The sequence below is a fragment of the Crinia signifera genome, chromosome 11 (assembly GCF_055691185.1).
Source record: "Crinia signifera chromosome 11, ASM5569118v1, whole genome shotgun sequence".
NCBI classification, from domain to species: domain Eukaryota; kingdom Metazoa; phylum Chordata; class Amphibia; order Anura; family Myobatrachidae; genus Crinia; species Crinia signifera.
In genome coordinates, this window is record NC_139227.1 from 104,121,999 (window position 1) to 104,143,127 (window position 21,129).

Below are 21,129 nucleotides of genomic sequence, written 5' to 3' on the forward strand. Positions count from 1 at the left end.
AGGGGACGCGCGTGCCGCTCGTGCGCGTGCGTCCCCTTCTCACCATCGCCATGGCGCTGGCGGGGGATGGCGGCTGGCGACGCCAGCGACATCCCCTGCAAAGATGGGACCTGACCCATCTGTACTTCCTACACCCAGTAACCTAGGCCAACCTGACAACCATTCTAGGCCAGCTTTCTAAGCTGTGATCCCATGGCCCTCCTGCTGTACCAGTAATCTTGTGTAAATGGGCCAATGCTCAACTATGAATTCAGGGGCACATGTCGTAACTCTCTGAGTGCCAACGTTGCTGTGAGATATGTGCAAAATATCCACTAAAAATGCCAGCATCGCTCACAGGGACTGTTCTTTGTTTGGTGCAGTGGTTAACAAAACTGTAATAAATTGACTTCAGATCATGGAATTTTTAGAGGATATTTTACACATCTCTGACAGTAATGTTGGCATTCAAAGGATTAAGGGCCAGATTCTCTAAGCTTCAAAAGTGATAAAATTGAGAGTGATAAACAGCCAGCCAATCAGCTCCTGCCTGACATTTTTCAAACACAATCGGTCACATGGCAGGTAGGAGCTGATTGGCTGGCTGTTTATCACTCTCCATTTTATCACTTTTGAAGCTTAGAGAATCTAGCCCTAAGCCTGGTGAAGTGCTAAAGTGGCCAGTGATAATGTAGCAGCCATTCAGCCCCTAACTGCCAAGTTACCATCTGGATTTGATTAATGACAGTTGGAGGCTGATTGGCCAGTGAGTTATCACCAGATACTTTATCACTTCTCTAGGCTTAATACATCTGCCTCTCAGTCCTTTGTCATTTATCTGTAGTGTGCACTGAGATCTTACGGTATCACATTTGTTGACAAGTGAAATGCATACAAGTTTATTCCTATTTTTTTATTAAAACATCATATACATAAAATATGTAGCTGCAAAATTGAACAATAAATAGAAAAACAACATCACTTCCACAACTGCATATCAAAGCTTTAAAAAACATTCTACTCATGTCATAATTACACTTGGCATAATCAAATCAGTGGTTCAAACATTAGACCTTACTGTACAGATGTAGTGTCACTCATCGAGCTACGGGGCTCGCCAGACCACCCCCACCGGCTGGCTACATCTGACTGGGACGCGCGCCTCGGTTTCCCATCGGCGGGGGGGGGGGCGGGATCCCTGCCCGTCTCTGCTTCAGGGAGATGGGCAGGGTTAGGAGGGGGAGCAGGGGGTGTGGACCGGCGGCGGGGACCCGGGGGAGCTCCATTGTAAGGGAACTTGCGCACGTCCCCTTCTGAAGGCTGGCGGGGGAGGGCGGCTGGCAAATCTACCACCATCCCCTGTCTGAATGAGGGACGCTCCATCTGTATATCCCCTTTCTCAGGGATAGGGGGAGACTAGAGTACAAAAGAGCCGCAGTATCCCAAACAGTGTCAAGCCCCAGGGGGTCCCCCAATATAATCTACTCTCTCTCCTTTATTATTTAGGGTGTTTAGGAGCCTTATTTAAATATATTTCCAAGAATAAAACAAATTGGATCTAAGTTTTTCTTTATCTAAAGTCGTTTTCACCCAATCCATTTGTAACATAGTGCTGCCATTAAATTGCATTAGGGACAGCGAATTAGGATCCACCACTGCACTAATGGCCAATAGGATTTTCCTGTAACTATTGGTTACCATTTGGTTGTCTGGAGTGATTCTAAATAATGGGGGAAATTTACTAAAGGAAATTTGTAAAAAAATAGGTGTATTTGTATCCAGAAATACACTTATTTTTTACATTTACTATCCGGAAAATACGGCAATTCGAATTCGTATTGATGTGCTATCAATAAGAATACGAATTGCCGTATTTTCCGGATAGTAAATGTCAAAAATAAGTGTATTTCTGGAAAAAAATACACCTATTTTTTTTACAAATTTCCTTTAGTAAATTCCCCCCAATGGGTCCAATTTGTGTTAGAAGGGAAGTCATTTAGTAAATACTCTATTGCGTAGTTACTAAACTGTAACCAGACGCCATGACTCGTAGGCCCAACCAGAAGCAACGAGACCGGTCTGCAGCAGGTGTGCGACAACTACGGCATTTGCTAGACATGCCTGTCAGTGTTGGCTCTGTGGTGAATAATATGCTGTGAGTTATATTGAAGAACATTCCCTGATGTTGGACCAAATCTAGCTATAAATATACGAGCTGCCATGATGTGCACAGAGATGCCCACTGGTAGTGCCATACATCACATATATAAGCAGAAACATTAGACTCACGTTAATCACAGTCATACATCTGAGCAGCCGTATGATGTCTAAAGGCCCCCATACACTAGGCCGACTTGTCCTGAGGACAAGTCGGACCCAATTTCCCTTGAGCTCTTCTGGTAGCTCCCAGGGGGAGAGGGCTCTCTTACGATTTGACAATGATGTGCCTTTTTTGCATGCAATAAATTACATGCGATTTATCGCATGCAAAGTCTCCCGTGGAGCAGCAGCAGGGGACAGTAGAATTAAAAAAAAAAACTGTCAAAAGACTGACCGGCGGTTGATTAGCTGAGAGCACTCTCAGTCTATCCGTGTACTCCCATATGGGCGGCCGCTGATTGGCTGAGAGAACTCCCTCAGCCAGTTGCCGGTCAGTCTTTTAAAAGTGTTTTTTAAAATTCTGCTGCCACTCACTGCTGCCCGCCCGGCACTCATCGCTGCCTGTTGCACACCGCTGTCCGCCCTGCAGAAAGAGTTTTAAAATCTGCTGCTGCTGCCCGCCCAGCTGCCTGGACCTGCACATAGGTGTGTGCCAGCGGTACTTAACGCTGGCAACACCTACGGAACCGGACCCAATATATTGCGGGTGCATGTGATGTGCAGCTGATGGGTCCAATCCAATAGATTTTATGTGCAGGAGGTTCAATCTCTAGGATCTGACCCGATGCACACGGGACCGCGTGGACACGGGACCAATTGGATGGGACGTCAAACATGTGCGATTTGCTCTGATTTATCCACCCGATTTGTCAGAATTGGACCAAATTGCAGTAGTGTACAGAGGCCTTCAGGAAGAGCTGCTCTTCTAAGATACTGGGTCCTCTGGAGTTCACAGTGGCTGCCTAGGAAAACCCCAGAAAACACTTCAGACACCTCTGCATTTTTCTAGCCACCCCTCTATTCCCCATTATCTCCCCCAAATGCTGACTACTTATGACTCATTTTGTAAATAAATATTCTTCATTAGATATCTAATCAATCTCAGTGCATATGGCTTTGGCAATAAATCCTTCCTCCATCTGACATCGACTCCACACACCTCTAAATCAGGCCTTTTGTTTGCTGATGTTTTCATTGCGTTCAATACATGGAGTGGACAATCTCATGACTGTGACTGTAATAATGACAGTGCTTTATGAAAGGAACGATGCAAAACCGATCAATATATCCGACTGAAGCTTCCTAGAGTCTGTCACAATGTCATCGGAGGTGTTTTTGAGTCTTTTGTATCCTGTCTGACCCATATACCTACTTTTTGTATTATGAGCCATTCTGTTTGAGGTGCAAAAACCTGAATTTAAAGGCAGTCGATGGATGTCCCCATGGCGGTGTTTATATCATCAAGTAAAAAAGTTCCCTCTTTAAACTTCCCGATAATTGAAAATAATTTGCAACTTTTCTTTCCCTCGTCTTGTATTATTTCTTTCCCTAATTGTACGTAACCTGATTTCAGAATATCAGTGGGATGTTCAGACGTTCCAGTAATTATACTGATTCTTTTAATGTTAATAGAGTTGCTGAACATCATGGTAAAATAGTTGCCTGCTTTTATGTCTTTTACCCAGAAGAATCTGGGACCGGTAAAACAAACATTATCCGCACTGTTGTCTTTGTGCACATTAATATCAGTAAAGCAGGAAGCAGGTGGTTGATCTCCATAGGGTTCAATCTTTTCCATAAAGTCTTTGTCTTTCAATTTATTTACATTTCCCTGGAAGGAGGAATACTCTCCGATGTGTTCGAAGAGTGAAGGTTTGCATTGGGTCTTCTCCTTTTGAGCTTTAGATTTATAGAAGAGATCTAGAAGCCAGTCACATGGCATCTCGTCGTAGAAGAGAAGTAAAAAACGGGCCAGTTTTTGGAGGTCGTCTCTATGGTAAAGCCTATGGAGATCAACCAGGTTATATTGGTAGGGTTCAATCTTTTCCATAAAGTCTTTGTCTTTCAATTTATTTACATTTCCCTGGAAGGAGGAATACTCTCCGATGTGTTCGAAGAGTGAAGGTTTGCATTGGGTCTTCTCCTTTTGAGCTTTAGATTTATAGAAGAGATCTAGAAGCCAGTCACATGGCATCTCATCGTAGAAGAGAAGTAAAAAACGGGCCAGTTTTTGGAGGTCGTCTCTATGGTAAAGCCTACCAATATAACCTAAGTTTGAAAACATCACAGATGAATAGAATAAAATCAACGAAAAAGTGGTGACTGATATTGTGAGTCCATACGGTACCGTATTTGGCGGGTGAGATTATAGTCCCTGCTGGATTTGATTAATGGAATAGTGTCCGTTCCTATAGATTACTATTCTTATTACGATTGATTACTATTCTTATTACGATTGATAGCTACATTAACTGTAACACTGACTATACAATATATACGCTAAGCTGTCCCTGACAATTAAAATATATAGGCCGTACTACATCACTCCGTAGTGGTTTTGGGTCATGTATGACAGGAGTGAGATTGGGAGTGTCATTTAAGATAGTAGGAGAATCATGAGTATGTGCCACAATTTGAATAAGACCCAACTCTGAAGCAGTACCCAATCCCAAAAAATTACCTCTTGCATACTTGGTGACATAAAATACAGCTTTAGCAATTTTGTCATTTTTGCGTGTAATGATGTCAAAAGAACCCTTTAGTGGAAGAGGTCGTTTGTTACCATACGTGAATATGTTCACAGATGTTGGATTCAAAATTATATTGCCATGCAGCTTCTTGAAACTGGTAGCATCCATTATATTTACAGAAACACCGGAATCGGTACTCTTTACCTAGCACTGCGCCCATCGTGGTCATCGCGGGCATTGAATGCACTAAAAAATCGGGTGCGACGCGATGCCCGCGATTTCCCATAGGGAACAATGTTAAATTTCTCAATTGACCCGATTTTACTGTTCAATGCCTCAATTGACACGATTTTTCCATAGGAAACAATGTTAAATGGCCCACAGAGGCCAAATAGCCACCCTGAAGTGTGAAATGGCCCCCACAATTGTTAACGCCACCCCACGATCAACGTGAACCTGAAGCGTGGCGAGCGGCGGCGGTACGCGTCCTACGACCTTTTCATACCCCCACTATCCACGTCGGCGTGGAGTTGAGAATAGAATAGTGTGGCGAGCGCAACGCGGATACCTGTGAAGCCCGCGAAGGGACGCGTTTACCTGTGAAGGTATCCGCGTCCCCTCGCGGGGCTCGCCACGCTTCGGGCTCGGTGGCTCGCTACGGTCGCCACAATTCTATTCTCAACTCCACGCCGACGTGGATAGTGGGGGTATGAAAAGGTCGTAGGACGCGTACCGCCGCCCCTCGCGGGCTCGCTGCGCTCGCCACGCTTTGGGTTGACGTTGATCGTGGGGTGGCGTTACCAATTGTGGGGGCCATTTCACACTTCAGGAAGGCTATTTGGCCTCTGTGGGCCATTTAACATTGTTTCCTATGGAAAAATCGTGTCAATTGAGGCATTGAACAGTAAAATCGGGTCAATTACGAAATTTAACATTGTTCCCTATGGGAAATCGCGGGCATCGCGTCGGTCGCGTCGCACCCGATTTTTAGTGCATTCAATGGCCGCGATGCCCGCGATTTTTTTACCTGCGATGCCCACGATCAAAATCGTGGGCGCCGTGCTAGGTAAAGAGTACCCCGGAATCTATTAGAAAGTCAACAGAAGTGTGTTCCAGAGTGATGGCACTTTTTGGACTGACCTTGTTGTTTCCAACCTGGTGAATCATGTAGATAAATCCTTCTGACTTGTCATCACTGTCAGATGATTCTGCAGCTAGATCCATTGTAAAATGTTGATCCACACAACCGCGCTGTTTTTCGCCTGGCTTTAAACTGCTGTGAAGATTGTCTGGGTGTAGACTTAATTTCTTTAGATTTGCAGACTGAGGAAAAGTGATTCATTTGGAAACAACAAGGTCAGTCCAAAAACTGCCATCACTCTGGAACACACCACCTATAACATCCTCAGCACCAAGTGATTCTATCGTGTCTGTTCCTTTGAGTGAAGGATCATACACTCAGACGAGAAGAGTCATTAAAGCTTCCTACAAGACTCATTGAGCAGATATGACTTTCAATTGATGACTCATAACATGTTGTTCTAAAATATTTTTTCTAGTTTAATGTGTATTGCATATTGTGGGTTATTTTTTTATTTATACTCATGCAAGTTTCACTTACTGTATGAATAAGTAATAAAAGACCTAATCTTCAGATTGCAAGACTCATTGAAATAAATAAAGGTACAGATGGAGCCGGCCTCATTCATTGCCGGCGCCCGCCAGATCCTCTCCTCTGGTGAGCACCGGCGATAGGGACTGGGACACGCGTGCATCTCGCATGCGTCCCAGTATCACGGCGGCTGGGCAGTGTCTCCCTGCCCATCTCCTCTTCAGGGAGATGGGCAGGGTTCGGGGGGGACTGGGACCCTGGAGCAAGCTCCGTTGCCACGAAGCGCGCGAGTGTCTCGTGCGCGAACGCCCCTGGCGGGAGCTGACCAATGGCGGGGGCTGGAGATACTTTCGCCAGCCCCTGCAAAGACTAGGCCGGCTCCATCTGTATGTCAAGATACAACAATGTTTACATTGCGATTAATACATGGAGTGGACAATCTCATGACTGTGACTGTAATAATGACAGTGCTTTATGAAAGGAACGATGCAAAACAGATCAATATATCCGACTGAAGCTTCCTAGAGTCTGTCACAATGTCATCGGAGGTGTTTTTGAGTCTTTTGTATCCTGTCTGACCCATATACCTACTTTTTGTATTATGAGCCATTCTGTTTGAGGTGCAAAAACCTGAATTTGAAGGCAGTCGATGGATGTCCCCATGGCGGTGTTTATATCATCAAGTAAAAAAGTTCCCTCTTTAAACTTCCCGATAATTGAAAATAATTTGCAACTTTTCTTTCTCTCGTCTTGTATTATTTCTTTCCCTAATTGTACGTAACCTGATTTCAGAATATCAGTGGGATGTTCAGACGTTCCAGTAATTATACTGATTCTTTTAATGTTAATAGAGTTGGTGAACATCATGGTAAAATAGTTGCCTGCTTTTATGTCTTTTCCCCAGAAGAATCTGGGACCGGTAAAACAAACATTATCCGCACTGTTGTCTTTGTGCACATTAATATCAGTAAAGCAGGAAGCAGGTGGTTGATCTCCATATGGTTCAATCTTTTCCATAAAGTCTTTGTCTTTCAATTTATTTACATTTCCCTGGAAGGAGGAATACTCTCCGATGTGTTGGAATAGCGAAGGTTTGGATTGGATCTTCTCCCTTTGAGCTTTGGAATTATAGAAGAGGTCAAGAAGCCAGTCACATGGCATCTCGTCGTAGAAGAGAAGTAAAAAACGGGCCAGTTTTTGGAGGTCCTCGCTATGGTAAAGCTTACCAATGTAACCTAAATTTGAAAACGTCACAGTAGTCCAAGGAGCTTTGTTTTGCTGAATGTATGTTTTAATTGAGGTAAGGAAGTTGGTGGCACAGGTCACATCATCTTCTAACATAAGGAAGTACTGAGACATATTACCACAGAAGTTCACCAGGAAGGCATAGTCCACGTTCTGCTTCGACCGAAACTTCACTCTGTTGGGATGGTCATTGTAGTTCCTTTTTAGACCCTCTAGAGGTGGATAGGCACTGATGTAACTGCTTATAACAATCAGATGTCCAGCAGCAACCTCCGAAGGAAAATGCCTTTCAATTTCCTCAGCAGTTTCTTTGTTTTGGGTATGTTTTGTATTGGCCAAATATATGACCACTGTTAACTGGTCCAACTCCTCCTTGCTGGAATGGCTGAAGATAGATTCAATTGTGGTCAGTAAATAGTTACTTTTCTCTCTCTTCACGGAAGATATACCAATGGTTAGGAACTCTTTGTGGATCAAAAAAAAGAAGAGATAAGTACATTATTTTCTAATTAAAATAATTTTTGAATAATATGTATCCGAAATCTTTGCCGTCTCCTCATGCGAGCCCAAATGACCCCCCTCCCCCCCCCCCCCCACACACACACACGCACACACACACTATAAGAAAAATGGGGCAGCCTTAGAAGAGATGGTCTGGCCCCTTTGTAGGTATGGGGGGCAGAGCCAAGCAAGGGTGCACCAGAGGGTAGGCAATTTTATCTACCCTGATAAAATATTTATAGGCGGGTGGATAATGTTTGTGGAGGTTTTCCATGAACACTTGCTATACGTGCCACTTTTACAAAAGAGAACAATGGATGTATCCTAATCTCCTCACCATGTCACACTGATAGAAGAAAGAATATATTAGTGTTATTCATTCCACATGGATTGCAAACATGTGGGGGCTAAATGGGCATTGGCACAAATGCAGAGCTTATGATGCGATCCTGTAGTTTATACTTTTCACTAATGCCAGGTACATGCCAAGGACACGTTCCACTTGCACCATCTGCAGTATAACAAAGAAAAGAGGAATGACCGCTATTAATTCATAAACAATTAGTACATGATGCTAATACCTATTTAATACTATTTATTGAAATAATCAAATACATGTAAACATAAAAACTAATAAATGTAAAATGCAACCAATTCATATGAATAGAATAAAATTAATGAAAAAGTGGTGACTGATATTGTGAGTCAATACGGTACCATATTTGGTGGGTGAGATTAAAGTCCCAGCTTTTTTGATTAAGGAATAGTGTATTTTCCTATAGATTACTATTATTATTACGATTGATTACTATTATTATTACGATTGCTAGCTACATTAACTGTAACACGAACTATATGATAGATATGCTAAGCTGTCCCTGCCAATTAAAATATATAGGCCATACTACCAGAAAAATGAAAACACGGTTTCTAGAACACCGAAGAAATGTTCTTCTTAAACACGTAAGTGTCTCTAGAGACATTTCCCCAAAGCACATTCGAGTGACCCAGCAGGTTTACAACTCTTAGGATTAGAACACATTAAGAAAACTACACGCGGAGGAGACCGCTTTGGACAACTATGTAAACAAGAACTTTACTGGATGTTCCGGATGCAAACTATCCATCTAGATGGGCTTAATGAAGCAGTTGAACTCAATGCTATTATCCAAATGATAAGGGCCTATACAAAAAATTATAGCACTATACTCTCTTTCCTCTCTTTTTGTTACTACAAAATGATATTGAATGGTTCTGTTTATGGGAGGTTGAGATAAGGATGATGGAGAGGATATCACATAATTCTTACCTTACCTTCTTACCTTTACTCTCATATAGACATTATTGTGTACACTCATTCTACCCTCTAATGTCTTTTTATATCCACGTGTACACCTATATCAGTAACTGTTTTTATTTATTTTCATATATATATATATATATAATATTGATTTATGCGCTATTTATTTTTTATTATTTCCACCCATGCCTATATTTTGTCCATATTTAAAATTTACGTATTTGTTATATATTATTATTGATTAATATCTGTTCCATATTGTATGGAGATTCCCTATATTCCTTGAGGTAAACACCACAACCAATCATTAATAATTACTACTAATAAGATAGTCGCCATACTCCCTAAATCTCTATGGGGGAGATTCTCTCAGAATCTCCGCCCCCCTTCGCCGCCCATCGCATATTTAATTATCGCATATGTTGTAACATATGTGATAATTAAGGCAAAGGACAGCTCTTGCGTTAAGAGCTGTCCTTTGCGGTGAGAGTCGCCGGGTCCCAGCAGGTCCCGGCGGCTCCCTCCCACACCCGGCGCTGCTGCTGCTGCGCCGGGCTCTCCTCCTCCCTGCACCCAGAAGAGGATCAGTGCAGGGAGGAGGTCACAGGTCCGGGCAGCACAGCTCTGTGTTGCCCGGACACAGGTGAGGGGGGGGGGGGCGATGCGGGGGGTCGGCGCGGGGCGGCGGAGGGTTGCCGGTAGAAGCCCATTGGCTTCTATGGGGCATCGCCAGATTTTTCTGGCGATGCCCCCCGCCGCGGTAACCCGGCGGGGGATGCTTACAGCATCCCAAAATGCGGTAAAAACCCCGATAACAGGGTTTTTACCGCATTTTTCGCTTAGAGAATCTCCCCCCTTATCTAAAAAGGAAGGGTGGTCAAATTCTGCAATGCCCACAAGTAAAATGGCCACCGCTCTATCCCTAATGTACTACAATTATTCTGTCCCACATAGTGAGCATCAACCTAGGATGCGTGCGTGCAAAATGGCCGCTGCCCTGTTTCCGATGCGTCATTGGGATGGTGCAGCATGCAGTGCTTTGGGGGAGAGGTGGTGAGAGAGGCCGCTGGATGACTCCCTCTCCACAAGCTTGGGTTCCACCGCCATAGTTCCCGGAAGTGCCGTGCCTTCCAAATACTGGAAACACGCCACTTTCGGATATCGGGAAATGGAGCGAGTAAATTTATAATGTACCTATTCCAAACTCTGTGGTTCATAATAGTCGTTTTAGGATTCAACAAATAATCTTATGTATATCTGTCTCCTGATCATTGCTTCTTATTCTTTAAAATATGTTTTGAAATGCTGTTTAAATGATTGATTCATTGATTGCTGAGCTAGATTAGTAAGGCTATAAAAACCCACCAAGACCAACACCAGATCCACCTTGAAAAAGCTCCCTAGAGGAGTGAAACGTGTTGGTGGACTTCTAGTGTTGCAAGCTGCAGCCGCAGCTTGCTCCTGTTTTTCGTGTGTTTATTAGTACCCGCATGCCAGGGTTTGATATTCTTCATGTTGTACTGTCATCAGTTATGACTCCTGTCTGCCTGTTTTTGGAATTGACTCTCTGGTGGCCTCCAGTGGTCAGCCTGTGCTATTTCAGCCTAGTCATTTGTGTATTAAGTATGAACAAGTGTGTTTTCATCAGCATGCTGGCCTGAATGGTGCACAGCTGCCCTATTCACCTGAGGCCTTCTTAAGGCATCTTCTCCTGCTTAGCCCTGCCAGTTATAGTCTCACAGTCTGAGCTAATTTTCCTGTGCTGTGTGCATGCTTGTCAGTCAATTCTCATGGTTCCTGCCTTGTTCCAGCTCGCCTGTTTGTGGAAGCATTTGGTCTCCTGGTCCTAGCTGTGCCTGACCTCCAGAGTATGTCCTGGTCCCTGGATTCTCCTGTTGGAGATCTCTGTGATTCCTAATCGTTAGTGCTGATGCATCCTGTCTTTATCTGTGGTTCACCATCTCTCCCAGATAAGTCAGGGTTCTCCCTGCAGTCTTTTGCCCTGGTGGTGGTTTACCTCAGTGTGGGGTCGTTAGGGGCTGATTTATATTTATTTCATCACTGTGCATTGTTGCGCCCACACTGTGTGTTATCCCATCCTAATCACCCGTGTGTCCTATTTCATTTGTGTGTCATCTCTTGAGTATTGTTACTCCCCTGGGGCTTCTGGGATTTCCCCGTCTCTTGCAGGGTTTATGTTAGCTTGTCCCGTTGCTATCTTCCGGCCTTGATTGACGCGTTGTCAAAACATAAGACCTGACTGCAACGGAGTCTGGGCGGACCTAATTCGCCCTTACAGCCGGGGCTTTTAAAGGTGAAGACTAGCTCTGCATGCGTCTGTCAACCCCAGTCTGAGGCAACGGAGTCGGGTTGGCCGGGGATACCCCCAGAGCCCTTACATCTAGTAGTTGATTGATCCCTTCCATCTCAGCCATATCATCTCCTGCATTTGAGTGACCGAACCAGCATCTGAAATGCTGCTCCTTTCTTGGGACTCCTTACTTTCCAGAAGAACCCAATTTCCATCTCGGCTAAAGAACAGCAGGAGGTCTGCATCCTCCATAAACCCTTCAATCTGGGCAAAATTCTACCAGCTATACAGCACCGAGCCAGTGAGGCCTAAGAAAACGGACACTCTTCCATTAATCAAATCCAGCTGGGACTTCAATCTCACCCCACAAATACAGTACTGCATGGACTCACAATATCAGTCAAATTTATTCCAATCACATGAATTGGTTACATTTTATATTTATTAATGTTTTTATTTATATTTATTTTTATTTGATTATATCAATAAATAGTATTAAATAGGTATTAGCATCATGTACTAATGTTTTTATTAATTAATGGTGCGGTCATTCATCTTTTCTTTTTTTGTATCTTTGCTGGGGAGGCAGAACCACTCCTAGCTGCATTTGTGCGCCTGCTGTTATGGGCATGCACAGTGCTAATTTATGCCAGGCAGATGCTCCGGCCGGCTTTGTACTCACTCTCATCTAGCGCTTTGTAAATGTGTCATGTAACCTTACAGTGTGCAGATTCCACCCAAGAAGTATCCTCTTGGGAAGTTTACCTATGTCAAGGTTCAGTGTAGGTCCTGCTGTAAAGTCTACCTTTTGGTGGCTAAATGTGAGGTCAATCTATGTTCCAGCTTCTTGTACAGCTACCTAATGGTGTGGTTCCATTGAAGGTCTACCCAAGTGATATCACCCAGTGCAGTCTACTTGGTGTGTCGAGTCTACTTTTATGATTGCTTCCTTTACAGCAACCAAATTGGTTGATTGCATTTAAGGTCTACCCAAGTGGTATCGTCCAATGCAGTCTACTTGGTGGATTAATGTACGGTCTACGTGTGTGTTGGCTTCATGTACAGTTACCCAATAGTGTTTCATTTAAGGTCTATCCAAGAAGTGTAATCCAGTGCAATCTATGTGGTGCATCGATGTGAGGTCTACTTTTGTGATAGCTTTTTGTACAGCTACACAATGGGGGTGGTTCCATTTAAGGTCCTCACTTGTGGTGGTTCTTTGTGTGCTCCTCCTTCATGTACGGTGAAGCACACAACTGGGCAATCTAATTGTGTGGTGGTTCCCATATGTATCTACCATGTGATTATTACCTGTGTACTCTGTCAGGATATTGTTTTCTTGAGGAAATTGAGGGATCTACCTGCATGGTGTTTTCATTTACAGTTTACACACATGTTGTTTCCCTAAACAGTCTACCAATATTTTGTAGTCTATGGTATGTATTCCGTGTTGGTCCGTTATGTCTAAAACAGCATTTTTTACACCTGAGAAAAGTCTAGATGAATTGGACTATTCACGATAATTTTTTCAAGTCTAAAGCATTTCACCTGTCAACTCCTTTTGTTTGCCGCGCCTGTCTGAATGAGTCATTTAGACTTTTTTGTTTCAAATTGTCTAAACGCAGTAATGTTCATCTGATTTAGCCTAGTCAGTGTCTGATTGCCTAAATAGATTCTACAGTTTTCAGTCATGCTTGAGACAAAGTGAACTAGACAATTTCTTCTGTCGGGACTGCTCTACAAAACCTTAAATATTTCATTTATGTCATTTTGTACATGAATCAATGTAATTTGTTTTCATTTTGTTTGTAAATATATTTTGTATGTTTATTATTGCCCATATTAATATATATATATATATTTAGATTTTTATCATTATTTTTTTTTTAATCTACCCATGTTGCATTATCCTTCCCAGCATGCAGTGTTGTACCCATGTGACACAGTTTTTACCCATGATTCCCCTCACTACCATTTTGAGACTGTCGACCTAATTACCCTGTCGACCTTCCCCAAGTCGACCTAATGACCCTGTTGACCTAGTAACCCTGTTGACCTTCCCCATGTCGACCTAATGACCAGGTTGACCTTTCCCATGTCGACCTAATGACCAGGTTGACCTAACCATATGTCGACCTAATGACCATTTTGACCATTCAGACATGTCCATCTTTCAGACATATCGACATTGTGGTTTCGACCTAGTGACCGTATCCCCCCATTGTTTATGCCAGGCAGGAGGGCAGCAGGTGGGTGCAGGAAGGCTGCAGGTGGGCAAGAGGGCAGCAGGTGGCCAGCAGGTGGGTGCAGGTCTCCAGAAGGGGGGGGGGGTGTGCAGGTGGACAGCAAGAGGGCAATATGGGGGTGAACATGGACATCCGGAGGGCAGCAGGTGGGCAAAAGGGGATGCAGGTGGGAAGAAAGGGGGGTGGAGATGGGAAGCAGGTGGGTGAAGGTGGTTGCAGATTGCCAGCAGGGGGCGTAATGGTGGGTGCAGGTGGCCAGCAGAAGGGGTGAAGGTGGGTGCTGGGAGGGGAGGGAGGGCAACATGGGGGTGAACGTGGGCAGCCAGAGGGCAGCAGGTGGGCAGAAGGGGGATTCAGGTGGGCAGCAGGGGGGGAGGAGATGGGCAGCAGGTGGGTGCAGATGGCCAGCAGGGGGGGTAACGGTGGGTGCAGGAAGGCAGAAGGTGGGTGAAGGAGGGCAGCAGGTTGGCAGCCGGTGGTCAGCAGATGGGCAGCAGGGGGTGCAGATGCAGGGGTGGTGAAGGTGGGTGCAGGTGGACAGCAGCGGGGTACAGGTGGGCAGCAGGGGGTACAGGCAGATATATGCAGCCAGCGCAGATCAGCACAGCACTGATCATAGGCACCGGCAGCTGGCAGGGGGATGCAGACATTGATAACTGGCGGCAGGCGGGTGGATGCGCTCCATGGCTGCCGGGCCGCATCGCGGCTCACAGGGGGGTTATACACGGCAGCAGGTGGGCGGAGTGAATGGCAGCTGTGGGGACGGAGAGAGCAGCGGTACGGGGACAGTAGAGGAGGAGGCACCCCAGAGACCACAAGTAAGGAGGAGGGAAGGAGGGAGAGACAGCGGACACAGCCACTGGGCCAGTCAGTAGGAAGGGGGAGCGGGTGTCCAGCGAACTCCCCTGCATGTTAGAAGAAAATAACAAAAAAGTTAATACTCATCGAGCACCAGCGCACCAGTGTGTGACTGTCAGGCCTGCAGGCGAATAGAACATGCCCCCTTTCGCCTCATTGGTGTTTTAACGCCAGGAGGCGTTCTGCCCTGAATTCACCCTGAATACACTAAATGGTGAAAGGGTGAAATACAAACTGCCTGCCTAGCTGATGTAAAAGCTAGAACAGGCGGCACTGCAAGTGCTGAAGCCGGACCCTGAATATGCCTTTATGTAGTCTACCATATGCTAACTGTAGTTCAGTGATTCCCTATTATGGGCCTTGCAATACAATGCAATCTAAGTGAATGTTCTTAGCTATGATAATGATTACAGAAGTAATATAGGTATCAATAGAAATCTGAAAACCACTACACTCATGATGAATTTAAAGAATGTTACATTAACTTACTTTTCCTTTCAGAAGAAGAACCCAGTAGATATTTATAGGGAACATTAAGCGTTTGCAGTGCGTCTTTCTTCACATCAAACAAACGTTCATCCTGGGTAATATGTACTTCTTTCTGTAAAAACAAAAGATAGAAAATGCAGTACGGTAGCATAAATAAAGCTTTTTCCCTCATCTTTTGTTCACATTTACATTTTATAGCAAAGAAGAAATCAGTATAATTTGTAGAAAATATTCACTGTATGTAAATTTTAATATTGTTATTTTTGTTGCTATGTAGTTAAATGGTTACTCGCTATGTGCTGTAACTTTGCTGTGTTTTATTGTGCATGACTCATCTGCCTAGCATCAATTTTCTGAGTAAATATTATTCAGTAAACAGGTGTAGGACTTGTTTACATGCCTCTATAAAACAATCTGCATTTGCTAGGGTTTGTCACTATTTTGGAGTAGCACTGTGCTGTATAGCTGTGCAGCACAAAAGAGACTGATACTTTATTGTATGGGTAGTTTTTTGTCTTTTATAACACCTATCCTGCTATAGTCTATAAAACCTACTCCGGTTTGGAATCAACATGTGGACTAACCATTTTGCTCACAACCACCATACTCTTACCAACTTGTAGGCTTATACCAATAGGTTGATAACCTAGTTCTTTGGCCTCCGTGAAGGACACCTTCAACAGGATTGCAATCTCCTACTAAAGGTGAAAATTTATACTCCAAGCACAAGTAGTGTTCATTCTAGCACCCGCTATCTTTGAAAACCCATGCAGTTCCTATTCCCTGCCTGGGGTGTCGCTGTCTGCTGTAGTGCTTCTAGCACAGGTCTGGTTTGCATATCAGTGCTGATATACAGAATACACTGTGCTAGAAGCACTGCAGCAGACAGCGACACCCCAGGCAGCCAAGAGGAACTGCATGGGTTTTCAAAGATAGCGGGAGCTAGAATGAACACTACACAAGTATGAGATTCATACATTTGAAAAGCTCTGATAACGATTACTGTAATATTTGCTAGAAATGTAGTTAAAATGTGAAACGATGTGAAAGGTCATGATTGATCCAGGCTACAACTCAATTCCCGTTGAGGTTGGTAGAGCCATTGGAATCATTGGCCTAGCTGTAGAATGGCAAGTACATTGCATCATCCATGGTACGTGTCATTGATAGTTATGTATATATGAGGTATATAAAAATATTTTCTCAGTAATGTCAAACACACCAATGTTACACTGGGTGACTCTGAGCTAAAAGCAGGTCAGTTTTCTAATTTAAGCTGCTTTCAGTGCGACAGCCGCCCACTGTATATGGGGCAGCGATGCCTCATCTTTGCCAGTGGCCATTGCTTATCTGCTGGTATTACCAGCAGATGAGCAACGGAGTGGATGGCTTTCCATAGGGTCCTGCTATGGAAAGTCATCCACCCCCAGGAAGTGTGCTCAGTGTGTATGCAGTGTGTATGCACTGAGCGATTATCAGCCCAGCAATTTTCCCCATCATCGGTCAGCATACACGCTGGGCAAAATCGCCCAGTGTGTATGGACATATACTGCTACACAATTTTAAGAGATTGTATAACTTAAACAATACATTTATTCTGTAGACTTTAATATTTCAGTAATTGGAGGATTTAAAATGAGGACAATATATATATGTGCACTGCAGGTGGGGCAGATGTAACATGTGCAGAGAGAGAGTTCGATTTGGGTGGGGTTTTATATCAAATTGATATGTACAGTATATTGCAGTGTTAAAATAAAGCAACCAGTATTTATCCTGCACAGAAACAAAACAACACCTAAATATAACTCTGCACATGTTACATCTGCCCCTCTGCAGTGCACATGGTTTTGTCCATTAGAGAGAGAATTTGCTTTTGCGAGTGAACCAGAATCAGGCCCCAAGTTCAGCTGACATTTTTTGTTTGGGATTGTAAAACCAAAGATTTAAACACTCACATCTCTTATATATTTTCCCAGATCTGTCACTCTGTGAGTGTGTGTATAACGCTGGGCACACACAGTCACATGGTGGCAGACACCCTCTGCCTCCTCTCCCTCCCCGTGCTGGGCCATATGCTGTAACCGAGGGGCTCCATGCTCTGCTGAGTGCCCTGTTCGGGAGGAGATGTCAGGCTCCAGGACACAGTCAGTGCAGGGAGGGGGCGGAGTAGCTGTCACTGTGTGGACGGGAGTCCTGTGAGACATAAGATTGCCAGCAGCAGGAGTGACTGGCCAACAGTATGTGCAGTCCGAATGGGTGGGGGTCTACTGAGCATCGACAACAGTGACTGCAGATCACTGTTCTGAGGAATTCCTTTGCTGTTGTTCCTCAGCAGCCCCCTATAGATCCCCCCTGCTGGCCATCCACGTGTTTCAGGAGAGAGGCTGCTGGATCCCAGCACCTGCACAGATTTGAGGAAAGTTCCAAATGACCAGCAGAGCCTCACTGCCCCTGCTCATTGTCCCTACAGGAGGTCAGCAGCCTGCACAGGTAATGGCCATCTAATGATGTACAAAAATGTGATGCTGCTGAACAGGTCATACACTGCGCCCTGTATACTGCAGCACTGTTTTAATGTATAGTATACACAGTATCAGCTGCTCCTTATACACCGTTGCACCCCCACACACCCACACAGGCCACCCTCCCTGCAACTCCACCAACCACACCAATCCCAATCAACCTCCCCCCTGGCACCCTCACAACCGACCCGCACCCTCCACTCCACCACCCGCAGCACCCCCACATCCACCACCCACAGCACCCCGACATCCGCCTGTGAAAACACCACACCCGCCCCTCCCACACCCGCAGTATTTCCCCAACCGCCCCTCCGGCACAAAATATATTTCACGCAATAAAGATGTTCACAATTTAAGGGGGCCGAGCCTCTGACGATGGTGTGAAGAGGGCCCGTAGGGTGCGATGAATCACCTAGTTTTGTATATTGTCTATATGATATATTGTGTGGTGTTTATGTTAGTACACATCTGTTTTACTACCATTTTTATAGCGTGCGTTGCTGTGGGGGTTATTCTGGTTAAGTCGCAAGGGTGATGTCAGCTGCAAGCACCCATGTCATGGCCTCATTAGCATAAAATGCTGGGCATTCCCATATGCTAAATAGGGCCGCCCTCCGTCTCCCGCACGCTGTCCTTGGTGCGTCTTTTCACCATGGGTGCATGCACCCTGCCTATGCACAGAAATGCAAATGCACACAGAGCCACCATCGGTCCCTGTGTGAACGCATTCTGGTTGAAAAGCAACCAGAATAAGGGCCTATGTGTGTATAGTGTGCGATGTGTTATGTCATTACAAGATAATGTATTTATCCCATCTATTACCTTGAGATAAGGATCGGAAGGATCTGGACACTGAATTTCAGTGGGACCCCTGCTCATTAGCAGGAAGGTACTTATTAGAAAACATGACACCCCCAGAAGTGTCCACACGTGATTCCGTCTCATCATCCGTATTCAGCTAATTGTCTAAAAAAGAAAACTATTGTCAGAATATTTATAATGTGACTAGCCAACAAAAGATTCAGTCATTTCAGGTAATGGAACGTCACCTTGATGTACAGTAGGTTGTTTTTTCTGCTGTCTGAACCCTTTTAGTGCCAACATCTCTGTAAGAGATGTTCAAACTAAGCTAAAAATGCCAGCGTCGCTCACATTTGTTATATAAATTTAAATTAAAAATGTTGTGTAAACAAAGATTATATTTCCTATATAAGGTAACATTACAGGTCATTATGATGAATAGAAATGTTCGCTTGGCAATTTTCACTCCTATTTGGATGTATTCACTTGGTAGTGTACCCGTGCCCAGGTCTACTGGAGGGGCACGCTCCCCCCCCCCCCTCCCTCGTTGCAGGGAGCCGGCAGTAGGGAGAGAGATGACAGGATGCTGCAGCAGCAGCATCGCCTCTCTCCCCAGCTCTGCACATTCTGCTCAGTCAGTGTGCTGAGCTGGGGAAAGAGGTGGTGCGGCGGCACCGGTCATCTCTCTGCCTCTCATTTGTTTTTTTCCACCGGCGGCCAAGCTGTCTTCATTTTTCTCAGACCCAGACATCCTCTTGGCAGCTCTGCCTATACCCATGTTCTGTTAATATCCTGGACCATGTGTCAGCTTTGCATAAAGTTGCCCTTTTCTGGGCAGTACTGTGTATTCAGATATGAGAATATTGACAACTTGCTAGTAACTCCATACTCACCTGTAATAACGGGAGGACATTGTTAGAGCTAGATCCCACTAGAGCTCCAGAGATATTCCTGAGATATTAGGAATCACATAGTGCACATAACTGTCAAATACTGTTACAACTCTACTACCGATAACATACGTTGTATTCGAACTTATGGATACATTTTATATAAATTCAAATAAAAATGTTGTGTAAATAAAGATGATATTCCCTATATAAGGCATAGCTGCTTACCCTCCTGCATTCTGCAGGAGACTCCCTGAAATAACAGCAGTCTCCCTCTCTCCCTTATTAATCTAGCAATCTCCCTCATTTCACCTAACCCACATTACACTGTTACATTTTTAAGGAAAAAAAGGAATGAGAGATAGATACATTTACATTGACTCATTAGCGCCATTTCCCAGCACTTTAGCAAGTCTAGTAGCTCTTACTAACTGCTCTGGGGCTCATCTACATTTGAATATGTCATTTTAAAAGATTCCCCTAAGATGTAGCAGTACACACCCACGCTTCTAGGTGCCACATTTACAATCTCTTTTCACAGTCTCTCCATATATTAAACTAGCCACGCCCTTTCGGAGGACCATGACGCTCCCCATTGCTGTGCAAAATTCTATTACCAATTATAATCTCCCTGAGAATAGTTTTCAAATGTAGGCAAGTATGATATAAGGTAACATTACAGGTCATTATGACGAATACAAATGTTTGCCTGGCAATTGTCACACCTATTTTGACAAATTCACTTGGCACTTAAAGGGTTAAGCAGGACATATATGTGAGTGCATTGGTAATTCCACACTACTGTAGTTTCATATTTCACCTTCACACTTTCTAGTTTTTTCCCTTCTATTTTCTCTTATACTTCCCAGTTTTATTATTAAATAAAGAGCAAAAGTTACACTTTATATAAAAATCTCATTCCTTGCTGCACCACACCAAGACAAATATTGCTTTCTTTCGTTTCTGATAATTACCTATTTGTGTGGCAGCACACTCCCATCCAATTCCAATTTCAATTGTGGTATTTGAGGGAGCCATCCACTCTGATTGACTGAATCCTGATCATATTATCCTGTGCGATTGAGATTCCTAGTATACTCCTTGGGTGGTATTCAATTGTTTTTCAGCTCACTATCAACTGGGGTGGTGAGCTGAAATGCCAGAATGAGTAGCTAAAACTGACCATAATGAGCGCGATTTGCTTGAAAAAAATGGATCAATTGAATAGTGCCCTACCATCTCCTGTCATTTCAGATTGGAGATTGGGGTCAAAATAACAATTGAATAGCACTTGTGTCTTTTCCTGCAGTTGTGTCGGCTACTTTATGCTAACCACACTATAATGCCATTTCCTGGTGTCAGGGACAGATTGAAACTTTAAAGTGACCCTGGAAAAATGTTCAAAAGTGGCCCCCTTACACGTCCACATTCAAAGCCTGACCTTCTGCCCCTGAACACACCCATGTCAGCATGCCACCCTTTACCCTCTAATACACCCATGCCACCAGCCTATCACCCTATT

The 21,129-nt window shown here is 44.2% G+C and overlaps 2 protein-coding genes across 2 annotated transcripts; both read right to left on the reverse strand.

Annotated features, from left to right (window-relative positions):
• Positions 1–1,946: 1,946 nt before the first annotated feature.
• On the reverse strand, positions 1,947–5,116 carry LOC146046110 (alpha-1,3-mannosyl-glycoprotein 4-beta-N-acetylglucosaminyltransferase C-like). Its single transcript, XM_083165302.1, has one exon. It carries the CDS (start codon positions 4,421–4,423, stop codon positions 3,557–3,559), a length of 867 nt encoding a protein of 288 aa, XP_083021428.1. The 5' UTR covers positions 4,424–5,116; the 3' UTR covers positions 1,947–3,556.
• Positions 5,117–5,992: 876 nt separating this feature from the next.
• Positions 5,993–18,876, reverse strand: LOC146046111 (alpha-1,3-mannosyl-glycoprotein 4-beta-N-acetylglucosaminyltransferase C-like). Its single transcript, XM_083165303.1, has 3 exons — positions 18,739–18,876; positions 15,392–15,503; positions 5,993–8,150 (listed from the first exon to the last, which is right to left on the reverse strand). The coding sequence occupies exons 1-3, from the start codon at positions 18,862–18,864 to the stop codon at positions 6,973–6,975; spliced, it is 1,416 nt and encodes a 471-aa protein (XP_083021429.1). The 5' UTR covers positions 18,865–18,876; the 3' UTR covers positions 5,993–6,972.
• Between the last annotated feature and the right edge of the window lie 2,253 nt (positions 18,877–21,129).